This window comes from Astyanax mexicanus, chromosome 23 (assembly GCF_023375975.1).
Source record: "Astyanax mexicanus isolate ESR-SI-001 chromosome 23, AstMex3_surface, whole genome shotgun sequence".
In the NCBI taxonomy this organism is placed as follows: Eukaryota; Metazoa; Chordata; class Actinopteri; order Characiformes; family Acestrorhamphidae; genus Astyanax; species Astyanax mexicanus.
This window is the reverse complement of record NC_064430.1, coordinates 5106974-5127997: the sequence shown is the minus strand read 5'-3', so window position 1 is coordinate 5127997 and position 21024 is coordinate 5106974. Positions and strand designations below refer to the sequence as shown.

At 37.7% G+C, this 21024-nt stretch overlaps 1 protein-coding gene across 1 annotated transcript in view; it reads right to left on the bottom strand.

Moving 5' to 3' along the window:
- Nucleotides 1-845: 845 nt before the first annotated feature.
- The window catches only part of smad3a (SMAD family member 3a), a 50580-nt gene continuing 30401 nt past the window's right edge, over nucleotides 846-21024 (bottom strand). Inside the window, exons 6-9 of the mRNA XM_022665238.2 lie at nucleotides 19443-19655; nucleotides 17372-17509; nucleotides 16991-17135; nucleotides 846-7276 (exon numbers count right to left, since the gene is read on the bottom strand). Coding sequence (XP_022520959.2) covers nucleotides 7153-7276; nucleotides 16991-17135; nucleotides 17372-17509; nucleotides 19443-19655 — 620 coding nt within the window. The 3' untranslated portion in view covers nucleotides 846-7152. The remainder of the gene's footprint in view (nucleotides 7277-16990; nucleotides 17136-17371; nucleotides 17510-19442; nucleotides 19656-21024) is intronic.

Sequence of the window (21024 nt, the reverse complement as noted above, 5' to 3'; positions counted from 1 at the left end):
TTTGAATTAATTATAACATTAGTGAGATGAATATAAATATTTAAGTTGAAGTCAACAGTATGCATAACTGTACTTTGATCTGAAAAAAGTTTCTAATGCTGTATAAGAAATTCAACCCAACTAGTTACCATAGTTTTGGCACTATAAGGTGCACATAAAATCCTTAAATTTTCCCCAAAATCGTCAGTGCTCCTTATTTATGAATTCTACCAGTCAGGTATTAAGGAACAGTAAAGCCACTCCACTGAAGTACTGAGTTATACAGGAGTTTCAGTTTAGTTCTCCAACTCTGATGCTGGAGCAGCATTAGCATTAGCTGCTAACTAAAGAGACTGTAGTCTGCAGATTTTCCATGCTAAAATAAGCTACATGGGCAAACTGCTAGATAATATCACCCTGGTTTACCGGAACTCTCAGGGTTCCTTAGTGTAGCGCTGTCAGGTGATATTAACACTAATGCTGCTGCACCAAGCCTTACTGTGTATCTGGAAATCTATATAATATAAGTAAGCACTTAATTCACCCAAATAATCAATTTTTAGGAGAGAAAACTGTGTAGATTACCATCCAGCATCCTTTATTTTTTAAGAATTAGTTTTTTTAAGGTTTACAGTTTTTTTTTTTCTTTACAGAATTATAGCTTAGTTTAACAGGTGGTGAGACCTGCTGAATTATAAAGGAAACATGGCAACATGCGCCTTATACTGTATAGTGCGAAATATTCGGTAATCATAAAAGCAGGATAATGTATAATAATCTCACAATGGTTCAAACCTTTAAATAGTATTTTATGCATTATTACATATTTATATTTTTCTCACAAAACAAACTCAAATCTGAAAGCGTTTGTGATATATCTTTTTATTAAAAGTACAACAATAACAAATACAATGAAGTATATAGGTGACAAACATTTCGGATGCAAAGAAAAATAATAAAACAGAATATATTTAATATATAAATTTATATATTTGTATTTATACAAAAAAAAAAGAAAGTAAGATTTAAAGCATAACAAACAGCTAAGCGCAACGTCACAGAAAAAAAAGCAAAGTAACACAATCAACAAATAACACAAGCACAATAATGCATACTACTGAAAATTAACTCAACAATTTGCTGATAAAATTCATATGAGATCTTTGTTCTTATCTCAAGGATGACAGTTCATGTTCTTGGAGCATTCGCAGTTTTTTTTATTGACGATGGGAAGACTTCAATGTGAATATCTGTTTTTTAACAATTATTAAACATTATGAATAATTCACTGCCTGCTGATCATATATCAATATAAATTATTGCTTAATAAAATAATGCTAAAAAGCATTATTGCATCTAGTAGAAATCGGACGTCTTTTGTCCATTTTGTGACAAACTGAATTTATTTATAAAAAGCAAACAACATATTTTATGACAAGTACTGTATATAAAAATTCAGAGCTTTGAATTGATATAATTTTATTCCAAATCATGTTGGAGATCATAGAAATGAGACAGAGCAACAAACGCTGAATAAGATATACAAAAAAAGGTACATTTTGACAAACATTTCCCTTTTATTAAAACCCCACCTCTCCTGTTAACAGTATAAAAATACATGGCTATTTAATTTTTATTCTTATTTTTTAATCTGCCAGCAGTTTTGCCTCCATTGAGCCTTGGGACATAAAAGAGTACAATATTAGCATTACTGTTTTCTCACAAAAATGATCGGTAGCAAAATAGAAATCTGGTGTAGAAACGTACTGAATCTCTGAAAATAGGCATGCAGTCATTTACAAGACATATTTACAGACTGTTTAATCTGAAAAAGGGATTAAAACAGAGAGTAGTTACTCTGAACTGGACAGAGTAATTTGCGATTATGATATAAAATATGAAACTTCATGCAAAGGCACTCATTCCACAGTTCAATGGAGTTTAATGGAGATTAGTAGAGTTTTTTTCCTATATTATAAATGAATAGTAAAGTGATTTAGACTATGAAGGAACACATAAGGAATCATGTAGTAACTTAAAAGTGTTAAACAAACCAAAATACTCTGTAAAGAAGCATTTAGGTGCTCTTATCTGGGAAGCTGTTGAAACTCTTGCTTTTCTTGCAGTCCTGATGAGTGCCAGTTCCATCATAACGTTTTTTAATGGTCTTTCTGTGACTGCATTTGAGGATACTTTTAAACTTCTTTATTTTTTTCATACTGACTGTCCTTCATTTCTTAAAGCATTTTTCTTTTTTCTTTATTTAGTTGAGTAGTTCTTGCTTCTCATAATCTGGATTAGAACATTACTCAAATATTCACTATTCACTGTATACCTGTAACTCTACCTCTTCACTACTTTACTTTAACTGATGCTCTCAAACACTTTATTAAGAGGCAAGGAATTCAAGTAATTAACTCTTGATGAGTTCAGCGCAGCTGTTAACTGAAAGCCTGAATTCCAGGTTACTCTACCTCATACAGCTGACTGAGAAAATCCAGCCAAAGCTGTCATCTAAGCAGAATTTAAAATATAAAACATATTCTGGTTTGTTTAGCACTCTTTTATAGTTTGGATAACTTTAGTCTTAATCTACAATGCAGAACATTTTAAAATAATGAAAATTAAATTAAACCACTGAATTTAATGTGTGAATTAATAATTTGGAGGTGGTTTTATGTGATTTTAATTGGATTTGTAAAGATGTGTCTCAACGTATCTTTTGCATCACTGAAACCAGGCTCAATACCACAGCAACCCATGCAGATACATTTGTGATGTTCAGACAGGCAAATCCGATCTGATCACTCGCAAATAACAGTGCAGACAGAGCTGAGAAATAAATCTGATTTACCTGCAGTCTGAACACAGCCAAACTGTACCTAAACTTTAGGATATGTTTAACTGTACAATGAAACTGGCTGATTTGAAGCTTTCCTATAATATCACAACAGCATAATATAATTTACAACAGCAAAATCACAATTTTACGAAAAGCAATCTGAGATGAACTGCGCAATTAATATCTGAATGCCCGCTATTCTGGTAAAAGTAATGCCCATTCAACTGTCAACAGTCTTCACAAAAGCTATGTTCACATTACAATCCTGATTAATTCAAGAGCATTCACATTCATGTTGCACGCTGAGCATGAATGAAACGCGTGTATCTAATCTAGAACACACATATAAGTGAATCAAAGTTAATTTGAAAAAGATCAAATTTGATATGTCTACACATGCCCTCAATTCCAATTTTTTAAATTTGGGTATGCACAGGCAAAAACACATATGATTTGATCTAAACACATATGATTTGGCTTTGCAAAAAGACCGCTCATATTCATGTTGTGTGCAACAAATCAGATAAAAAGCTTTGGGAAAAAAAATAAAAAACCTCTGGAATATAATCAAGAGGAAGATGGAGGATCACAAGCCATCAAACCAAGCTGAACTGCTTGAATTTTTGCACCAGGAGTAAAGGCATAAAGTTATCCAAAAGCAGTGTGTAAGACTGGTGGAGGAGAACATGATGCCAAGATGTATGAAACCTGTGATTAAAAACCACCAAGGGTTATTCCAGCAAATATTGATTTATGAACTCTTAAAACTTTATGAATATGAACTATTTCAGCCATTTCTCATATTCTGTAAATAAATGCTCTAAATGACAATATTTTATTTGGAATTTGGGATAAATGTTGTCTGTAGTTTATAGAATAAAACAACAATGTTCATTTTACTCAAACATAAACCTATAAATAGCAAAATTAGAGAAACTGATTCAGAAACTGAAGTGGTCTCATAATTGTTTTCCAGAGCTGTATATCCAATCTAAGGCCACACAAGCCACCAATTCTGATTTACTGATTAAATATCAAATCTGAACACTCACATTTATGTTGCATGCCCACAAATGAAATGAGTTTCTGATCTAGGATTTTTAAGATGTTCACACAGGCCATCAATTCCAATTTGTTTCTTTAGATCAGATCAGATTTGGCTGTTTCTTAAGGTTTACATTCAAAAATGTACTGTATTTGTCCCTGAAACAGCATTTATAGTAGAGTAGCAAGTTGCATGACCGGGATTCGAACCAGCAATTTAAAATTCACTTTAAAAAATGTAGTTTAACCTTCTTTTCAGATTATTTTGCTTTACTCTGTCCCTTGTTTAAACAGATGTGAATGGAAAATACAGTGGAAAATGAGTTTATGCAGCTTTTCTTAAGTATGGAGGCACTCGAGGAGGTTTCATTTTAGTTTCTAATGTAAATTATGGCACAGTTAATCAGATTTTAATCAGATTTGGGTCACTTTTAGTCTGGTAATGTGAACGCAGCCCAAGAGACTGCGAACAAAATGATACAGTAAAATTAGGACAATGCACAAAAGCTTAAGCCTGGAAAAAAAGCTTCCATACCTGAATGAGGCCTGTTTTTTCTTGCAGATACGCCTATTTGAACTCAATAGGTGGGCATACACACACAGACACACACACACACAGCAATCATACACTCACACACACATACAGTACATAAACACACACATCAGAGACAGCTGGGCTGGACAGATTAAACTGCAACCATAAGCACATCTTAGGAAAACCTTCTCTCTTACACACACACACACACACACACATACACATACACAGAAACACACACACACAAACACACACCCACACACAGTGAGACTTGGCATGGCTCCAAACAGACAGATTAAACACTACTACAGGAGGAATAACAGCCTTTCTTTCATCTTTCAGTCGTCTACAACTCAACAACTCTCGCTCAAACCCATGCTGTTTCCATACAGCTATATAATGCACAGGACAGTATATCTGCTTACATGCACAGCTGTGCTGAATGTGTAGTAAAGTGTGTGTGTGTGTAAAGTGACCTTCAATGCGTTGCAGTGAAATTGAAAGTTTAACAGGTTCATGTTGGCATTTCCACTTTTTGCATGGCAAGGCACTGACCGATTGCGGCGCTCCTTAACGGGTGTATTTCACTCATTTTTAAACACTTAGTTCACTTTTCAAGAAGTGCATTTTTTCAAAGATGCTCATTTATGCTCCTTTTACATATGAATATATATCTATTTTCATATATATCTATTGAATATATCTATTTCACCCACTGTAGCCTACATACTTGTAATACTATGCAAGGGGTGATCAATGGAGGCGGGAACTCCAGCCAGAGACATTTTTTTCATTATTAATGAGGACACAGTCCACTGACTGAGATACACTGTGTTTGAACAGGATTCCACGTAATGCTTAATAAACAAGTTAATGGATAAAGTCCCACCCTTCAACAAAAAGAGCCAATCAGCTTGCAGCTTGCGTGGAGAAAGGAGGAGAGTCAGTTTGCTGTGGAGATCTGCGCAGGCGCATTAGCCATAAAGACTCTTTCCTTATCCATATTCATAACTCTACTGAACAGTACAGAATAAATGAATGAGCCTTAAGCTGTTTAGATGTTTAGATTTCATAGAACATTCATAAATACTGATGAAATGAACACAGGTTATGGACAGAAGTCTCTGTCCGTATTCGTATGCATATCCGTTCTTCAACCTCAAAATGAACACATTATATCTATCCGTCTCTGTATCCATATCTATATTGACGTCACACATAATTGAGCCTTAAGATGTTTAAAAAAAAGATTTCAGAGACAGAATTTAGAGAATGTTAATAAATACGGACAAAATAAATGCAGATTACGGACTGAATGCCCTATCCGTATCTGTGCCCATACTTAATACTTAACGCTAAACACAAATGAGCCTTATCTTGTTTAAATCTTCAGATTTCAGTTCATAAATACAGATTAAATTAAAACAGATTTATGAACAGTAGGCTATGTCTGTATTTTTATATCCATATCCATATATAAGGTTTAGCCTAATGAGCCTCAAGATAGATTTGAGAGGTTTAGATAGGTTTAGATAGATTTGAGAGGTTTAGATAGATTTGAGAGACATTGCAAAATTACGGACAAAATAAACACAATATGGAGAGAATACTTCGTCTGTATCCATATCTGTATCTATATCTGTATTGACATCAATTATAATTGAGCATCTATTTGTTTATATAGATTTCAGAGAATGTGAATAAATATGGACAAACTTTACGCAGTTCACGAACAGTAACCTATAGTAGTCCATACCTGTATCCATTTTCATACTGTACTGAGTATAAATAAGCCTCAATATGTTTAGAAAGATTGGTGAAATACTTAAAATAAAGACAAAATGAACAAATTCAGATCCATATCTGTACTAAAGTTAAGCAAAAAGAGCCTTGAGATGTTTAGATAGATATATGAGATACATTTCAGAGAATAAGCATAAATACGGACAATGTTAACGAATATTACGGACAGCTGGCTTCTTCCTGTATCTGTATCTAAATGAATGAATTAATGTATTGAGGGCAGACTCTTATTGAGGGAAGTGCTTTTCCACGCTGGAGGAGAGATCTCAAGTTACCTTAACATGACTGGAGACTCTCCGATCACATTAAACACGTACAAAAATGGTACAAATAACAACAGGGGGTAATCTTCTATCATTTTGTTCGACACAAAACAAAAAAAGCCCCTAAAAAAATAATAAAATTAACTGAAATTTATAAAACTTCATTATTATTCGACTGTACACAGAAAGCACTTGACTGTTATTTCATCATTCAAGGGTGACCTCATTCACCTTTTGTGTAATGCGACCAAACAATGAGCATAGAAATAATAAGAAATAATAATTAAAAATAATTATTATAATATAACAAGGGTACAGTACACATGCTCGGCAAGCAAAATGACGCTAAGTATCAAAATCTCACAAGCTATAAAGGACGATGCTAATAAACAATATGTACACGATGTGAAACGAAAGCGTATAAAGAGACGTTGTTGTGTACTGCGTACTGCAGCACACTTCCTCTTTGAGATGATGACGATGTGGTGTGTATGCGCGCGCGCGTGTGTGTAAAAGTGCTACTGGATTGTGATTTGTGTCAGCTGTGGTTTGCTATTGGCTGATGGGTTTCTGGGTCGTCACCCACCACTTCCCATAAGAAGCTCTTCTGGGTTTCGGTTCTGGTTTTGGTCTGGTTCTCCCTGTTGTTCATGTTTATTGTGATAGTTGTTGGTTCTGGGTATTTCCTAGGACACACTGGAGCATCGGATGGACGGGGAACCCATTTGGGTCAGGACCTTGTCCAGCCACTGCAGGGGTCCATTCAGGTGAAGCTCTATCCAGCAGGGGGTGCTGGTCACTGTCTGCCGCCTGGAGAGGAAGAAGAAGAGACGGGGAGATGGGATGAGAAGAAAAAAAGAATATATGGGATGGGATTATAAAAAAGAATATATAATATAATATAATATAATATAATATAATATAATATAATATAAAATCCACTAAAGACAATTATTAACTCAATTATCCACATATAGGGTGCTTCACACATGCCTTATTTGGTCTGGACTTTCAGACTTTTTTCAGTTTGTGAATAGCTCTATTTGAGTAATGTTTTAATTCATATTATGGCAAGAACGACTCAACTAAGTACCACATTTTTGCACTATTATTGAACTGGATTATGAGGCACATTGTGTGACACTAGTAAGGAACAGGGGTGTTGCCATGTTTTCCTTCTAATTCAGCAGGTCTCACTGCTGGGTGGTGGTGGTGTATAACTAAGTAAAGTAAAGCTAAGCTAAGTAAACAAAACTGTAATTCTAAAAAAAAAAAAAACTGAATATTAATCTACACAGATTTATCTCCTAAAAACTGTTAATTCGGGTGAGTAAAGTGCTTTTGTTTATTTACAGTAAGGCTAGGTGCAGCAGCATTAGCATTAGCAGCTAACTACTTAAGCTAGCCACAAGTACTTCAGCAGAGTGGCTTTACTGCTCCTTGCAACCTGACTAGTAAAATGTATACATATGGGCCACCAGATTATAAGACGCACTGAAGATTTTTTGGAAAATTATAGTTCCGAAACATACTGGAAAGGAAATTACTTTAAGAAATAAAGGTCACTCAATCCAAAAAGAAAATTTCAAGAACTTGAAAGTATGAAAGTATCCTCAAGTGCAGCCACAACAAAGACCATCAAAAATGCTATGATGATGAAACTGGCACTCATCAGGACCGCCCCAGGAAAAAGAAAGAGTAAGAGTTTCCTCTGTTGTACAGAATAAGTTGATCAGAAAAGTTAATCAGCCTCAGAAACCGCAAGTTAACAGCTCCTCAGATAAGAGCACCTAAATGCTTCCTCACAGAGTATTTTGGTTTGTTTAACACTTTTAAGTTACTACTTTCATGATTCATTATGTGTTCCTTTATAATCTGGATCACTTCAGTATGGGAAAGTGTGTCCAAATTTTGCTGTACATTGCAAAAAATACATACCAATAACTAAACAGCTCTTTACTGACTGACAAATGCTAGCTAAGTAGTGGTTATGTATATTATTAAGTCATGTTAAACCCTAGAACAAAAAAGTATAGTTAGTTAACAAAAAAACTTCAAAAATACAAGAAATTGTCCAAAATCTCTTGGTCTGCTGAAGCATTAAGAGTGGCTTTCACTGGAACTAAGAGGCTAGGCTTGAAAACTCTTAAAAAACCACCCTGCACATAATCCCCCCTCTACCAAACTTTACACTTGCAGGAACGATGCAGTCAGATAAGTACTGATCTCCTGGAGACCACCAAAGCCAGTCTCGTCTGAGAATGAGAACCGGACCAAATCTTAGTTATACGCTTCCGATATAATTACGGAACATTTTAAAGCACTTACTGAATATTATGCTTTAAAATTCCCAGCAGTAATAATAAGCGTGCAGTTTAAATTGGAGGGGGGGTGGTTAGCCCCTCTCCTTCCCAGATAATGATCTGCAGTGATATTATTCAGGCAGTAAAGCAGCGGGGCAGCAGGCAGCTGATTGGGCTGCAGTGACAGTAGCAGTGCCGGGTCTGCCAGGCCATCTGGATTTCAGCTCTGTGTGTGTGTGTGTATGTGTGTGTGTGTGTGTGTGTGTGTGTGTGTGTGTGTGTGTGTGTGTATAAACCCGCCTCAGTACGATCCAGCTCCACAAAACTCCACACAGGTCCGGCCCCACAGGACCGCCGTCACTGCCAAACACACTCCTACATTCCACACTGCTTACACAATGCCTCACACTCCTTCTCTACTACACACACACATTTAGACACACACACACACACACTCAGACACGTGCACAGAAACACACTTACACACACTTACACACACACATCTCATAGACCTGGACCCCGATTCATGCCACAGTGTGTTCTTTTCCTAAAACACACACACGCATACACACACACACACACATACACACACACACACGCACACACACACACACACACACACACACACACACGCATACACACACACACACACATACACACACACACACGCATACACACACACACACACACACACACACACACACACACACATGCTCGTACTCCATATAATTCCTCATTTCCATTGTTCCCTTTTTCATCTTTCTCTCTCTACCACTCTACCACACACACACACATTGACACTATAATACAATACTTCACTATAATACATTATCTTATACTATACTGCTCTCTCTCTCTCTCTCTCTCTCTCTCTCTCTCTCTATATATATATATATACCTAATATTCTGTCATTCTCCTACTTTCTTTATTCTCTGTCTATCACTCTATTACACACACTGACATTATATTACAATGTGTCACTATAATATATTACTTAATATTCTACAGTTTTTTTCATATTCCATCATTCTCTCTCTCTCTCTCTTTCTCTGTCTCCCTCTCTCTACCACACACGAGTAGTTCCAATGGTACTTCATAATCAGTATCTCTTTTTCTCTTTTTTCTCTCTCTCTCGCTCTCTCTCTCTCTCTCTCTCTCTCTCTCTCACAAAAACAAACTGGTACTTCCATTAGTACTTAATATTCCATCATTCTCTCTCTTTCTCTCTCTCTTTCATGCACAATTAGTTTAAATCATACTTCATAATCAGTAACTCTCTCTCTCACACTCATATTCCGTCATTCTCTCCCCTCTCTCTCTCTCTCTCTCTCTCTCTCCCTCTTTCTTTTTTCTCTGTCTACCACACACTGACACTATAATAAAATACTTCACAATAATGTATTACTTCATAAACCCTATTGTTCTCTCTCTCTCTCTCTCTCTCTCTCTCTCTCTCTCACACACACACACACACACATACACACTGGAATCTGCAATTGTAGTTAATATTCAATCATTCTCTCTCTCCTTTTTTTTTCTTTCTCTCTCTACCACTCTACCACACACAACGGCACTTTAATATAATACTTTAAAACTTACTTTAAAAAGATATATTACTTCATATTCTATTGTTTTCTCTGTTGTTTTCACTCCTTAACTAATTCACCCTCACACACACTCCTTCTCTCTGACACACACACACACACACACACACACAAACAACACACAGTAATCCCAGCTCTTCCTCAGTGTGGCTTCCGCTCTGTACTCCTAATAGAGTTTAATAGCTGCTCTGACACTTCAGGATATGTTTAAACTAACAGCAGCTCCTCCACTCTTTCCTCCCTGAGTCTCCATCTCTCTCTCTCTCTCTCTCTCTCTCTCTCAGTGACTCTCTCAGTGACTCTCTCAGCGATGGCCTTCAGCTGCCAGCAGCTCCTCCAGCCGCTCCAGTGAAAAGACTGGGAGTCAGAGGAAGTGTGAGGTGGTTAGAGTCATTGGACGAGTGAGGGATGGTGAAAGATGGGTATGAAGGGAGCAACCGATTCACTTTTTTTGCCCCCTTGGAATCACTAAAATGCCCTATTGGATGCACTTTTCTTGGTAAAAAAAATGGATCATTGGTCCACTAGGATGCCTCTTCTTGCAATAAGAAGTATCGTAATGAGTGTCCATCTATCGGTGCACTCCTGCCAACCTTTCCAGTAGTAAAGACTGTTTTATCATATGTGGTGCATCACAGCTTTTTAAGATATATTATACCTCTTTTAACGAGTTAAACAAGTTAGAATAGATCTATGAGTATACAAAACATGTTTATTTAATTCTTTGTACAAAATCACTACCAGTTTAAGTTCCTTTCAGAATGAGCCGTTTAAGGGCTCTGTCACTTTTATGCAAATAAGCTGTTGCTGGCCTTGCCCCATGTTTATGCTGAGCGTTTAACACTCCCGAACAACTCAAACAAGCTTTGTTATGCTAATTTGTCATAGAAACACAAAACGCATTATTACATCTCCCTCATCAGCATACCAAAATGGCGATACAACTGTAATAAATCTGTACCAATGTGTACTTCACCAGTAGTTACATTATTATTACATGATTGCTAATGAGACACATTATAAAAAGGGACCCATTTAAAAAAAGTGTCATTAATCCTAATTGTTTCATAATATATATATAAATATACACATAGTACCCATTTTCTACCCAGTTTACACAACCAATTACCCAACCCACTCATTAGGACTCCCTCTATCACTACTACTGTCCCAACACCAGGAGGGTGAAGACTAGCACATGCCTCCTCCAATACATGTGCTATACATACATGTCAGACTCTGCCTCTTTTTGAACTGCTGCTGATAGCTATAGCATGTCCGAATAGCATCACAGTGCTAACGCTCGGAGGAAAGCGCAGCGACTCGGTTCTGATACATCAGCTCACAGATGCAGCCTTGTGCTGATCCACATTACTCTAGGAGTGATGAGGGGAAAGAGCGCCATCTACTGTACCCACCCAGTGAGAGAGAGCAAGGCCAATTGTGCTCTCTCAGGGCTCCGGCAGCTGATGGCAAGCTGCATGAGCAGGATTTGAATGTTTTCAACATACAGTATTATCACCGTATATTTTGATATGAGTCATATCACCAAATTCTTGCCAGCATACAGCCCTTCGACTAAACAGTAGTTTAGAGATAGAGAGATGAAAAGAAAGACAAAGAGAGAGAGAAAGAGAGCTCATGCTTTATCCCCCTCTCCTCAGATTATCTCTCTCCACTGCTTTAAATGACTCCTCTCACCCTGTGAGTAACAGGGAGAAATATGAGTTACTGACTGCAGTAATGCAGGAGAGCACGCCGGTCTAAACACTGCCGCTGGCACGGCGCCGCGTGTGGAATTCGGTTTAATGTGCAATGCTGCTGATGAAGTGTTCAGTTATTCCAACATAAATAAGTCATAAGTAATAATTTTTTTTGCATATTTCTGAAAGAGCGCAGTAGTATAGTCTGGGAGTCTGCAGGCCTCGGCTTTGGCTCCTTTACCATCAAATTAGAGTCGGCACTGCCTCAGTTCAGCACAATCAGAAATTCAGAAGTTATGCCCTGCACTGTAAACTCATACGTTGTTTAAACTCAAATGATTTAAGTCTGTTTTACATAAAATTATTTCTAAACATAACTCAACTATTTTGAGTTAGTTGAACATCGGTGGGCACAGATACTGTACTATTCAAACTGAGATCTTTGAGATTAACCCACTTATAATAATAACTGAGTTTAGTATGTTTTGCCATTAACAGCTTCTTTTCCATTGGCTTCTGTCACAATCTATTTGCATACTGGGTGTGTCCAACAGTTTCTGACAGACACTCACCATCAGTGTGTAGTGATTCTTTTCATTTCCCATTACTTAAAAAAATTGAGCAAACTGGCTAAACTCAACTTATCTGGTCTTACAGTATAACACAAATAAAAAAAATTAAGTCAACTTCCCATTTAGTTGTAATAACTTGATGTTCTAAGTTATGCTAACTTTTAAAGTTTTCATTACCCATTACTTAACTTTTTTAACCCTTGTGTGGTGTTCATATTTTTGTTACTCGTTTACTTTGTTACTTGTATTTAATTCAGCAAAATTAAGCAAATTTACATTAAAATGCTTTATACATGCTTGCTTTATCTAAATTGCAAGCAATATAAACAGCTTACATGGTTAATATTTACCCTTTACCTTTCTTATGTTACATTTCTTTTAAAAAGTGCTACTCTTTTTTTTATTAGTTTTTTAATAAAATGTAAAAGAAAATGAATTAAACTCAAGATATGAGTAGAAAATTTGTTTAGTGTCAAATTTACAAATTTACAAGGGCTAATGTTTATTAGCCCTTGGCCAAACATACTGTATGTAATATAAATGTGTGTGTGTGGGGGGGGGGGGGGGGTGTACAGTGTGTGTTTATCGAAAATGTGTTTTGATATATGTTTTTTACAAAAAATGAGCCAATGCCAATGAGTTTGAGTTAGAAAAAATATTTTTTTTGTATCATTTGATGAAAAATGAAAACGGGTCTCACAGACCTGAACACCACACAAGGGTTAAGTAAATTCAACTTATCTGGGCTTACAGTGTACTCTCTGAGTCTAACTTTGTTTACTGGTGCTCATGGGTAAACCCTTTATTCTTGCTTTCCTTTTTATCCTTTTCTCTCTTCTACTGTTTTTCTTTTTTGGCTTCTTCCTTTTTTATACTTTCCTCTCTCTCTCTCACTCCTTCACATTTTGTCCTTCACTCTCTCCCACTCACTTCACTCTCTCTCTCTCTTCTCTCTGTGGTCAACGTCACTGGTGGAAATCCACAACTGGTTTCGATTATGGTCTTGGTTACTCCCTTTCCAGAGGAAAAGAAAGAGAGAGAAAAAGAGAAAAAGAGAGAAAGAGAGAGAGAACACAAGGGGCTCAAACCAGGAAACTCTGACACTTCTCGGAGCACATTGGTGGTGGGCGTGTATTTGTTTTTGGAGGGCTGTGATTTGCTATCGTAGACCTAATAGTTTACATGGCTGGCATGCTCTTACACCTAGACAGCTGGACCTCTCGCGCAAACAGCCCAATCCGGCCAATCACGCACCGGCAGCCCTCTGCGGACATCTGGGTTCACGTGGGAGTCGCACATTCGTACACTCTCTCTGACTCATCTGAGCCATATATAGCTAAGAATGGACATATCTGGTGTTTTTATGCACAATTTAAGCGTAACATTACGAGCACCTGCTTGTTTGCGCCTCCCATATTGCGCCCTCTTGTGGCAAGACCCAGGGCCCTACCTATTTTAATGATCTTTAGGCAAGCTGTCAACCCACACACACACACATGCATTATGCAGCTTCGCTATCGTAACGACAGGAAAAGTACACTTTGCACAGCTCGAAACACACAAAAGCCATGTACTAATTCTCTTACTTTTTGGGCATAATGTAAAATGATCCAATCTAGGGCTGCACAATATATCATTTAAGCATCGTCATCGCGATGTGCTCATGTCATGTTGCAATGTTTTAAGTCTCAAGGTAATTGCGCAACCTCCATCCACATGGTTGACCACCTGATTGTAAACGTGAGCACGTGTTGAAAGCTGTGCATCTCAGTCCAGCACAGTTTTGTAGCACAGATATTTCCAGTTACAGCTGAATTCACGCTTTTAATCCCAGAAAAACGCTCTTATTACCTTTTAAATGCCTGATTAAGGGGCTGGTGATGTCATGGGACCTGCATTGTTTAATATCACGATATATATCATCAAAAAAGAGCATTTGCAATGTAAAATCCAATCAGCGTAACACTTGCCATTACCTGTAAGATCCAGGTGCACTCTGACTTTGGCAGATTGCTACTTTAACAGTGCAGCTACCTGGACGTGTCCAACACTTCTCAGCAGAGGAAACGGATCTGCTTGTTCAAACTTGTTCGTTCTGTTTATTGTTGATGTTAATGTATGCATAGTTACCATCAGGCCCATGCTATTGCTTTAAACCAACGACCTTCGGCGCCCTTATTGCCATTCGGTTCCCTCACCTGCTCCAGTTTTAAGCTATCCAGCAGCTTGATTAAGGGTGTGTCAGTGTGTCTTTGCTATCGTAACGACAGGAAAAGTACAGCTTTTGTTTAATTCTCCTAATAATCATTGGTGTGTTTTAAGGCATAAAGTGAAATAAATCAATCGTCGTGTCACTTGCTCATCATTCCTTTTAAGAGCCAGGTGTGCTCTGACTTTGGCAGATTGCTATTTTAACAGCGCAGCTACCTGTACGCATCCAATGCTTTTTAACAGAGAGGTGCCCAAGCTGTTTATTGTTCATGTTAAAGGATGTAAAAGTTGGGTTTGTGCACTGCTGTGTGTCTATGTGTGCGCCTGTGTTGCCAAGATAGCAATGAGCGTCTGACTGATGACACCTATCAAGGTTGTATTCAGTGAGTGGTGCATTTGGTGGTGTTTTTTCCGATGCCAACATAGCAATACGCCAGAAATTTACCTGAACATACCTTATTTCCAGACCACCATGCCTATCAGCGTAGATATATTCATAAGCACTGTTGTTATTTAAACTACGCATGTAGGAGGCATTAAAATACATTGCTGATGAGATGTAAGATAGCAATGAGCTATGAGAACACACCTGTAGTTATACATATATCTGCCTGAAACTGACTGAAAAAAAAAAGTCATTTAATTGCTACGGGGCACCTCGGAGGGTTAAAATAATAACTTGTAATGCATACCACAACTTCCAGCAGCTCCAGTAATGAGAGAAGTTAACTGTTTCCAGAAACTATTCAGGCGAAAGCCAGCGATTTTATTCTGCACTTAAATATATTTAACGACTGCAAAAGCTGAGAGGAACAGCAGATGTGTAAAAGACCGCAGAGATCAGGAACATGGAAACATCCTTTCGTTTTAACTCTTAATACTTTACAGAACATTCTGTGCCTGAAAAGCAGTTTGAGGGTGATTGTAAATGTACTGTAACTGTTTTTACAGCTAAAGATAATTTGCGTCTTTGAACAGTGTGGTCGTGGAGTGAGAGAATACTGTAGGACTGTGGAGGGAGAGAACTCAAAGAGCTGCTGGAGCTGTGGTGGGTTTCTGCTTTTAGCTAGAAGGACAGATTTTGTCTTTGCTATCATAACGACGAGAAAAGTACACCTTGTACACCATATAATAGTCCTCGTTTATATATTTTTAGAATATATAAATAGAATTAGTAACGCGTTACTATTTTTTTAACACGAGTTAATTAAGGCACCAAGTTTGACTCCTACTTCCGCCATTATCTCCCCCTCCCCCGCCCAATGCACTGATCTGCTGTCCGGCTGAACAATTAAAAGACTTCCAGCTCCGACCCGGTTAGAGATCTCTCTCTCTCTGTCTTACTCATACACGTGCGCACACGCGCACACACACACACACACACACACACACAGACCCGCACTCCTGCACACTGCACTGCTCCTTATCTCTGATATTTTTTACTCATCAAATTAAATTCGAATTCAGAAATCCTCACAACCAATTTTACATCCAATTTATCATGCATTCTTTATTCCAGCACCCTGCGTTGATTTTATCTGCCCTCAAACATACAAGTATATACTATTATTTTAATTGACACGACTAATATACATATAATTGCATTTTACATTTCTTACATTCATTCTATTATTTACATTTAAATATTCACTATAATAATTTACATCTGAAGAAAAACAAATGCGATTAATCACAGAATTTTGTTGTGATTAATTTTTTTAATCAATTGACGCCACAATTTTTTGGGGGGTAACATAAAATAAACAAATCAGCGTAGCACTTGCCATTACCTTTAAGAGCCAGGTGTGCCCGGATTTTGACAGATCGCTATTTTAATGGCGCAGCTAAACAACATCAACAAAATAAATAAATAAATAGGGCTGTCGATTGCCTAAAGAAACTTAATTAATTGGACAATTTGCTATGAATTATTATGATTAATTGCATTATTCCATCTTAACACTGCTAATATGTCTCCAGGCTCTGTAAAAGAATGCAATATGGCACCTCAACTCTCCTGTTTCCACCAGAACTGTCCCTCAGGACAATAAACTATTGTGCTCTAAAACCAGGTGTTTCAGTTTCATTGTCCAACCCCTGTACTTCAAAATCTAGTACATAGGAGCTCACCTGTACTCTGCTCCCCAGCCCTTAACGAAGCTCATGCGGATGGTGCACATCCTGGTCAGCTGGTACACGGCCTCGAAGCCTTGGTTCACAGACTGAGCCAAAAGAGCGGCGAACTCCTGATTATTAAAGATCTTCAGATTACAGCCTGAGGAAGAGCAAAAAACAGATTTATAAAGTACTGGTTTGTGTGTAAGAAATCAAGAAAAAGATACTGTAGATAAATCATAAAATAAAATGAATTATAAATGATGAATCAGGGTGTGCCGATCTGATACTCAGTACATGGTATAGAACCTAAGAGCTTTAAGAGCTATATTCATTCACTATAGAAACAGAGGAAGCCTTCAAGTGCTCTTAAGTGCTCATTTCTCACTCTCTGACCTGGAGGAATCTTGCAGACGGTGGCCGGGTGCCAGCCGTAGCGCTGGTTACAGTTGGGACTCTGAACAAAGATGGCACTGTCGCTGAGACACTCTGCAAACACCTCGCCTCCGATGTAGTATAAACGCACACCTCTACCTGTTAAACACACACACACACAAAACAACTGCAGTTATGAAAGTGTAATCACACACTCTAATACTTATTTGGACAGCTTCTGCAATGTCACAAGATTTATTTCAATCCAGTGTTGCTGGATTCATTTTTCACCAAGATCTTGCAGCAGCATTGATGATGGTAGAGTCTGACCACTGCACAAAGCAGCTCTTCTCCATCCAGCACATCCCAAAGATTCTCAATGAGGTTAAGATCTGGACTCTGTGGTGAACTCTCTCTCAATCCATGTGTGAAAATGATGATCTCATGCTCCCTGAACCTGAAACTCTTTCACAATTCCACAATTCCCCATGAATCCTGACATTGTTATCTTGGAATATGGCCGTGTTCATCAGGGAAGAAAAAAAATTCATTGATAGAATAACCTGGTCTATATTCAGTATATTCAGGGAGTCAGCTGACCTCATTCTTTCAGCACATACTGTTGCTGAACCTAAACCTACAGACCAACTGCAGCATCAACCAACCCCACATCATTTACTTATTAAAACCAGGTGGAGACTTTTTTTTTTGGCCAGGCAGTGTATAAATAATATTATACCACAGTTAGTTCCAACCCTGCACTGTGATTGGCTGAGAGGCGTTCTGTGAGGACCATTATCAGCTGGTAATGCACTGTAACCGAAGCTCATCACATACAGGTAACCTAACAACGATGCAGCGCTTACAAGCCAAACAGCGCAGCTACAAACTGAGTAGCAATAGAAGTACTTTAACTTGCAGAGTGTTTATAACTAAACAGATCCTATTTTCTCCTCCTCTTTAACTCAAAATCTTTCAATAAACAGAGATAATGGAACTGTAGTATATTTGCAATAAGACACTCAAGGTTCATGCTATAACATGTAATATTTGCACTGCTGTGCTGATCTAAGGCACTCGGCCTGTGCCAATATTACATGTTATAGCACTCCCTCTTATATATTACTGTTTAATTATGATGGAACATTTTAAACTGCTGTTGTGTAAACACTAGTTTATGCCCCTGAAGCATTATATCAGGTTTCTTGCATGTTTGGCACAATTGTGCTGCGTTAAGTGTTTCCACTAATGTTGGAACTTGCATTTTCCCCAGTGTAAGCATATTATTATATTATATGACTCTGACTTACAGTTCTTTTTATAATCTTCTTCTCATTATTATTGCCATTGTATAACAGCTTAGATTTTTCCCATAGTAATCCTCTCCATAAAAGTGTATATAAACTTTTGTCAAGTATTTTAAACTTTTATAAACTTTGTTCAATGTTTTTAGTGAACTTTTCTGAGCCAAAAAAAGTTCCTTTTTAAATTTAAGTTGTTGTAATTGTGTTAAATCAAATAACTCATGATCCAAATTTAACTTTACTTTTACATTTATCGTTTATGGATAATACTGTAATGAACCCCCCCCCCAAGTGGTTAGTTACTATAGTTACTATTACACTGATATGCCGAAAGTCATGGGACAGCAGTGTGTAAATCACTTCATCAATAATTACGTGTTAGCTCAGGGGACGCATTGGAAAAACACACACACTTGTATAAGCCGTGAGGTGATATCGTGTGAGTGTGGTTGAGAAACACTGGCCAATGTGCTCATGGCAAGGCTACAGGAATTATTACAATTTAAGCCAGATGGATGCAGGCTTTAGCATTCCTCGATCCACAGTGTAATGTGTGTAGTGGAAATACATCATAGAATGCTAATATTACCACCCACAGTGGACAGTGCAGTGGGTAATGTGGTAAGGATTGTAACCGGCGGAATCTAGCTAGAATTGTCCATGCCACAGACAAGCAATTCAGAAATCAAGGTCACATTAAAATCTATCATATATAATGCAGTAGACCGGACACTCATATGAGGCATTCTTTAGCTTTTATGTGACACAACTCGAGTTTCCAGGCGTACCGATGTGTCTGCGGGTGAGCTCCACTGCAGCGTTGCGGTTGACGTTGGACAGCAGGCCCAGGCAGAAGCGCTCTGAGTTGGACGGGTCGGTGAAGCCGTCGACTGTGAGGGAAGGCTGGGACGCGTGGAAGATTTCCCCGACTCGCTGATTCAGCTCATAATACGATATTGAACACCAGAACGCTGGCTCACAGTACGTCACAGGCTGCAGGTCTGAGGAAAAGAGACAAACAAAGAGATATATAATATATTTTTTTATTTTTTAATATCTATTACAAAAAAGAGAACTTAAAAATTATGAGTTTCTTTAATTTTACCAAACTCAAAACCTCTGGAATATAATCAAGAGGAAGATGGATGATCACAAGCCATCAAACCAAACTGAACTGCTTGACTTTTTGTTAAAATTATCCAAAATCAGGGTGTAAGACTGGTGGAGGAGAACATGATGCCAAGATGCATGAAAACTGTATGATTGCATGATTAAAAACCAGGCTTATTCCACTAAATATTGATTTCTGAACTCTTAAATCTTTATGAATATGAACTTGTTTTCTTTACAGTATTCAAGTTCTGAAAGCTCTGCATCTTTTTTTGTTATTTCAGCAATTTCTCATTTTCTGCAAATAAATGCTCTAAATGACAATATTTTTATTTGGAAGAAATGTTGACTGATGTGGTCTCTTAATTTTTTCCAGAGCTGTATATTGCGATATATAAAATACAGAAAAAAAATTATGGAGGTTTCATTTTCCAGCAGGACTTGGCACACTGCCAACACTGCCAAAAGTACCAACTGGGTTTTTATTGGCTATAAGCCATAATCATGAACAATAAAAGAAATAAATGCTTAAAATAGATCACTCCTGTGTGTAATACAGTTATGTAATATATGAGTTTCACACTGAAATAAAGTAACTTTTTGAGATGCACTAATATATATATATATATATATATATATGAACAGACAATTTTCAGTTTGAGCAGTTTACAGAAAGCTTTAGGACAGGCTTTTGGGACATGTGCATCTCTAAATTAGGGACATAAAGAGTCAGAGGACAGAAAAAAAATCAGAAATGGCTTAAAATATCACATGGGTGGAGATCGATGACCCAGTGATGCAAACTGCCAGAGTCCCAGATTCCCAGAAATAAAAGGCCGGGGCAGTGGAAACACCACCATCATTTGGAGTCGAGAAAATGACTGCCTTACGGCAAAGAGCTTTATAAACACACCAGCAGTTCCTGTAAACGCTTCAAAAAAAAGAATAAAGGAAGAGAGAAAGGAAGAGAGAAAGAAGGGCCAGAGGATCCCGGCTGGACGAGTGTTAACGCCCTGCTGAAGAACGTGGGACTGGGTATTTATTATTCCAGCAGTGAGGAAGACAAGCGCCCTGTGGGATTCTCACTTCAGATAATGAGGGACAGGATACTGTCCTGCTAGAGGAGTGTGGGCGGTGTTTGTCCGAGTGCTGGAGATCAGAGATCGAACTGAACAAAAACAAAAGCCTAATTCAGCTGATACTTCCTGTGGGACCGCCACCGGAGGGACAAACTCAAAACACAACTAACCATGTGTATAT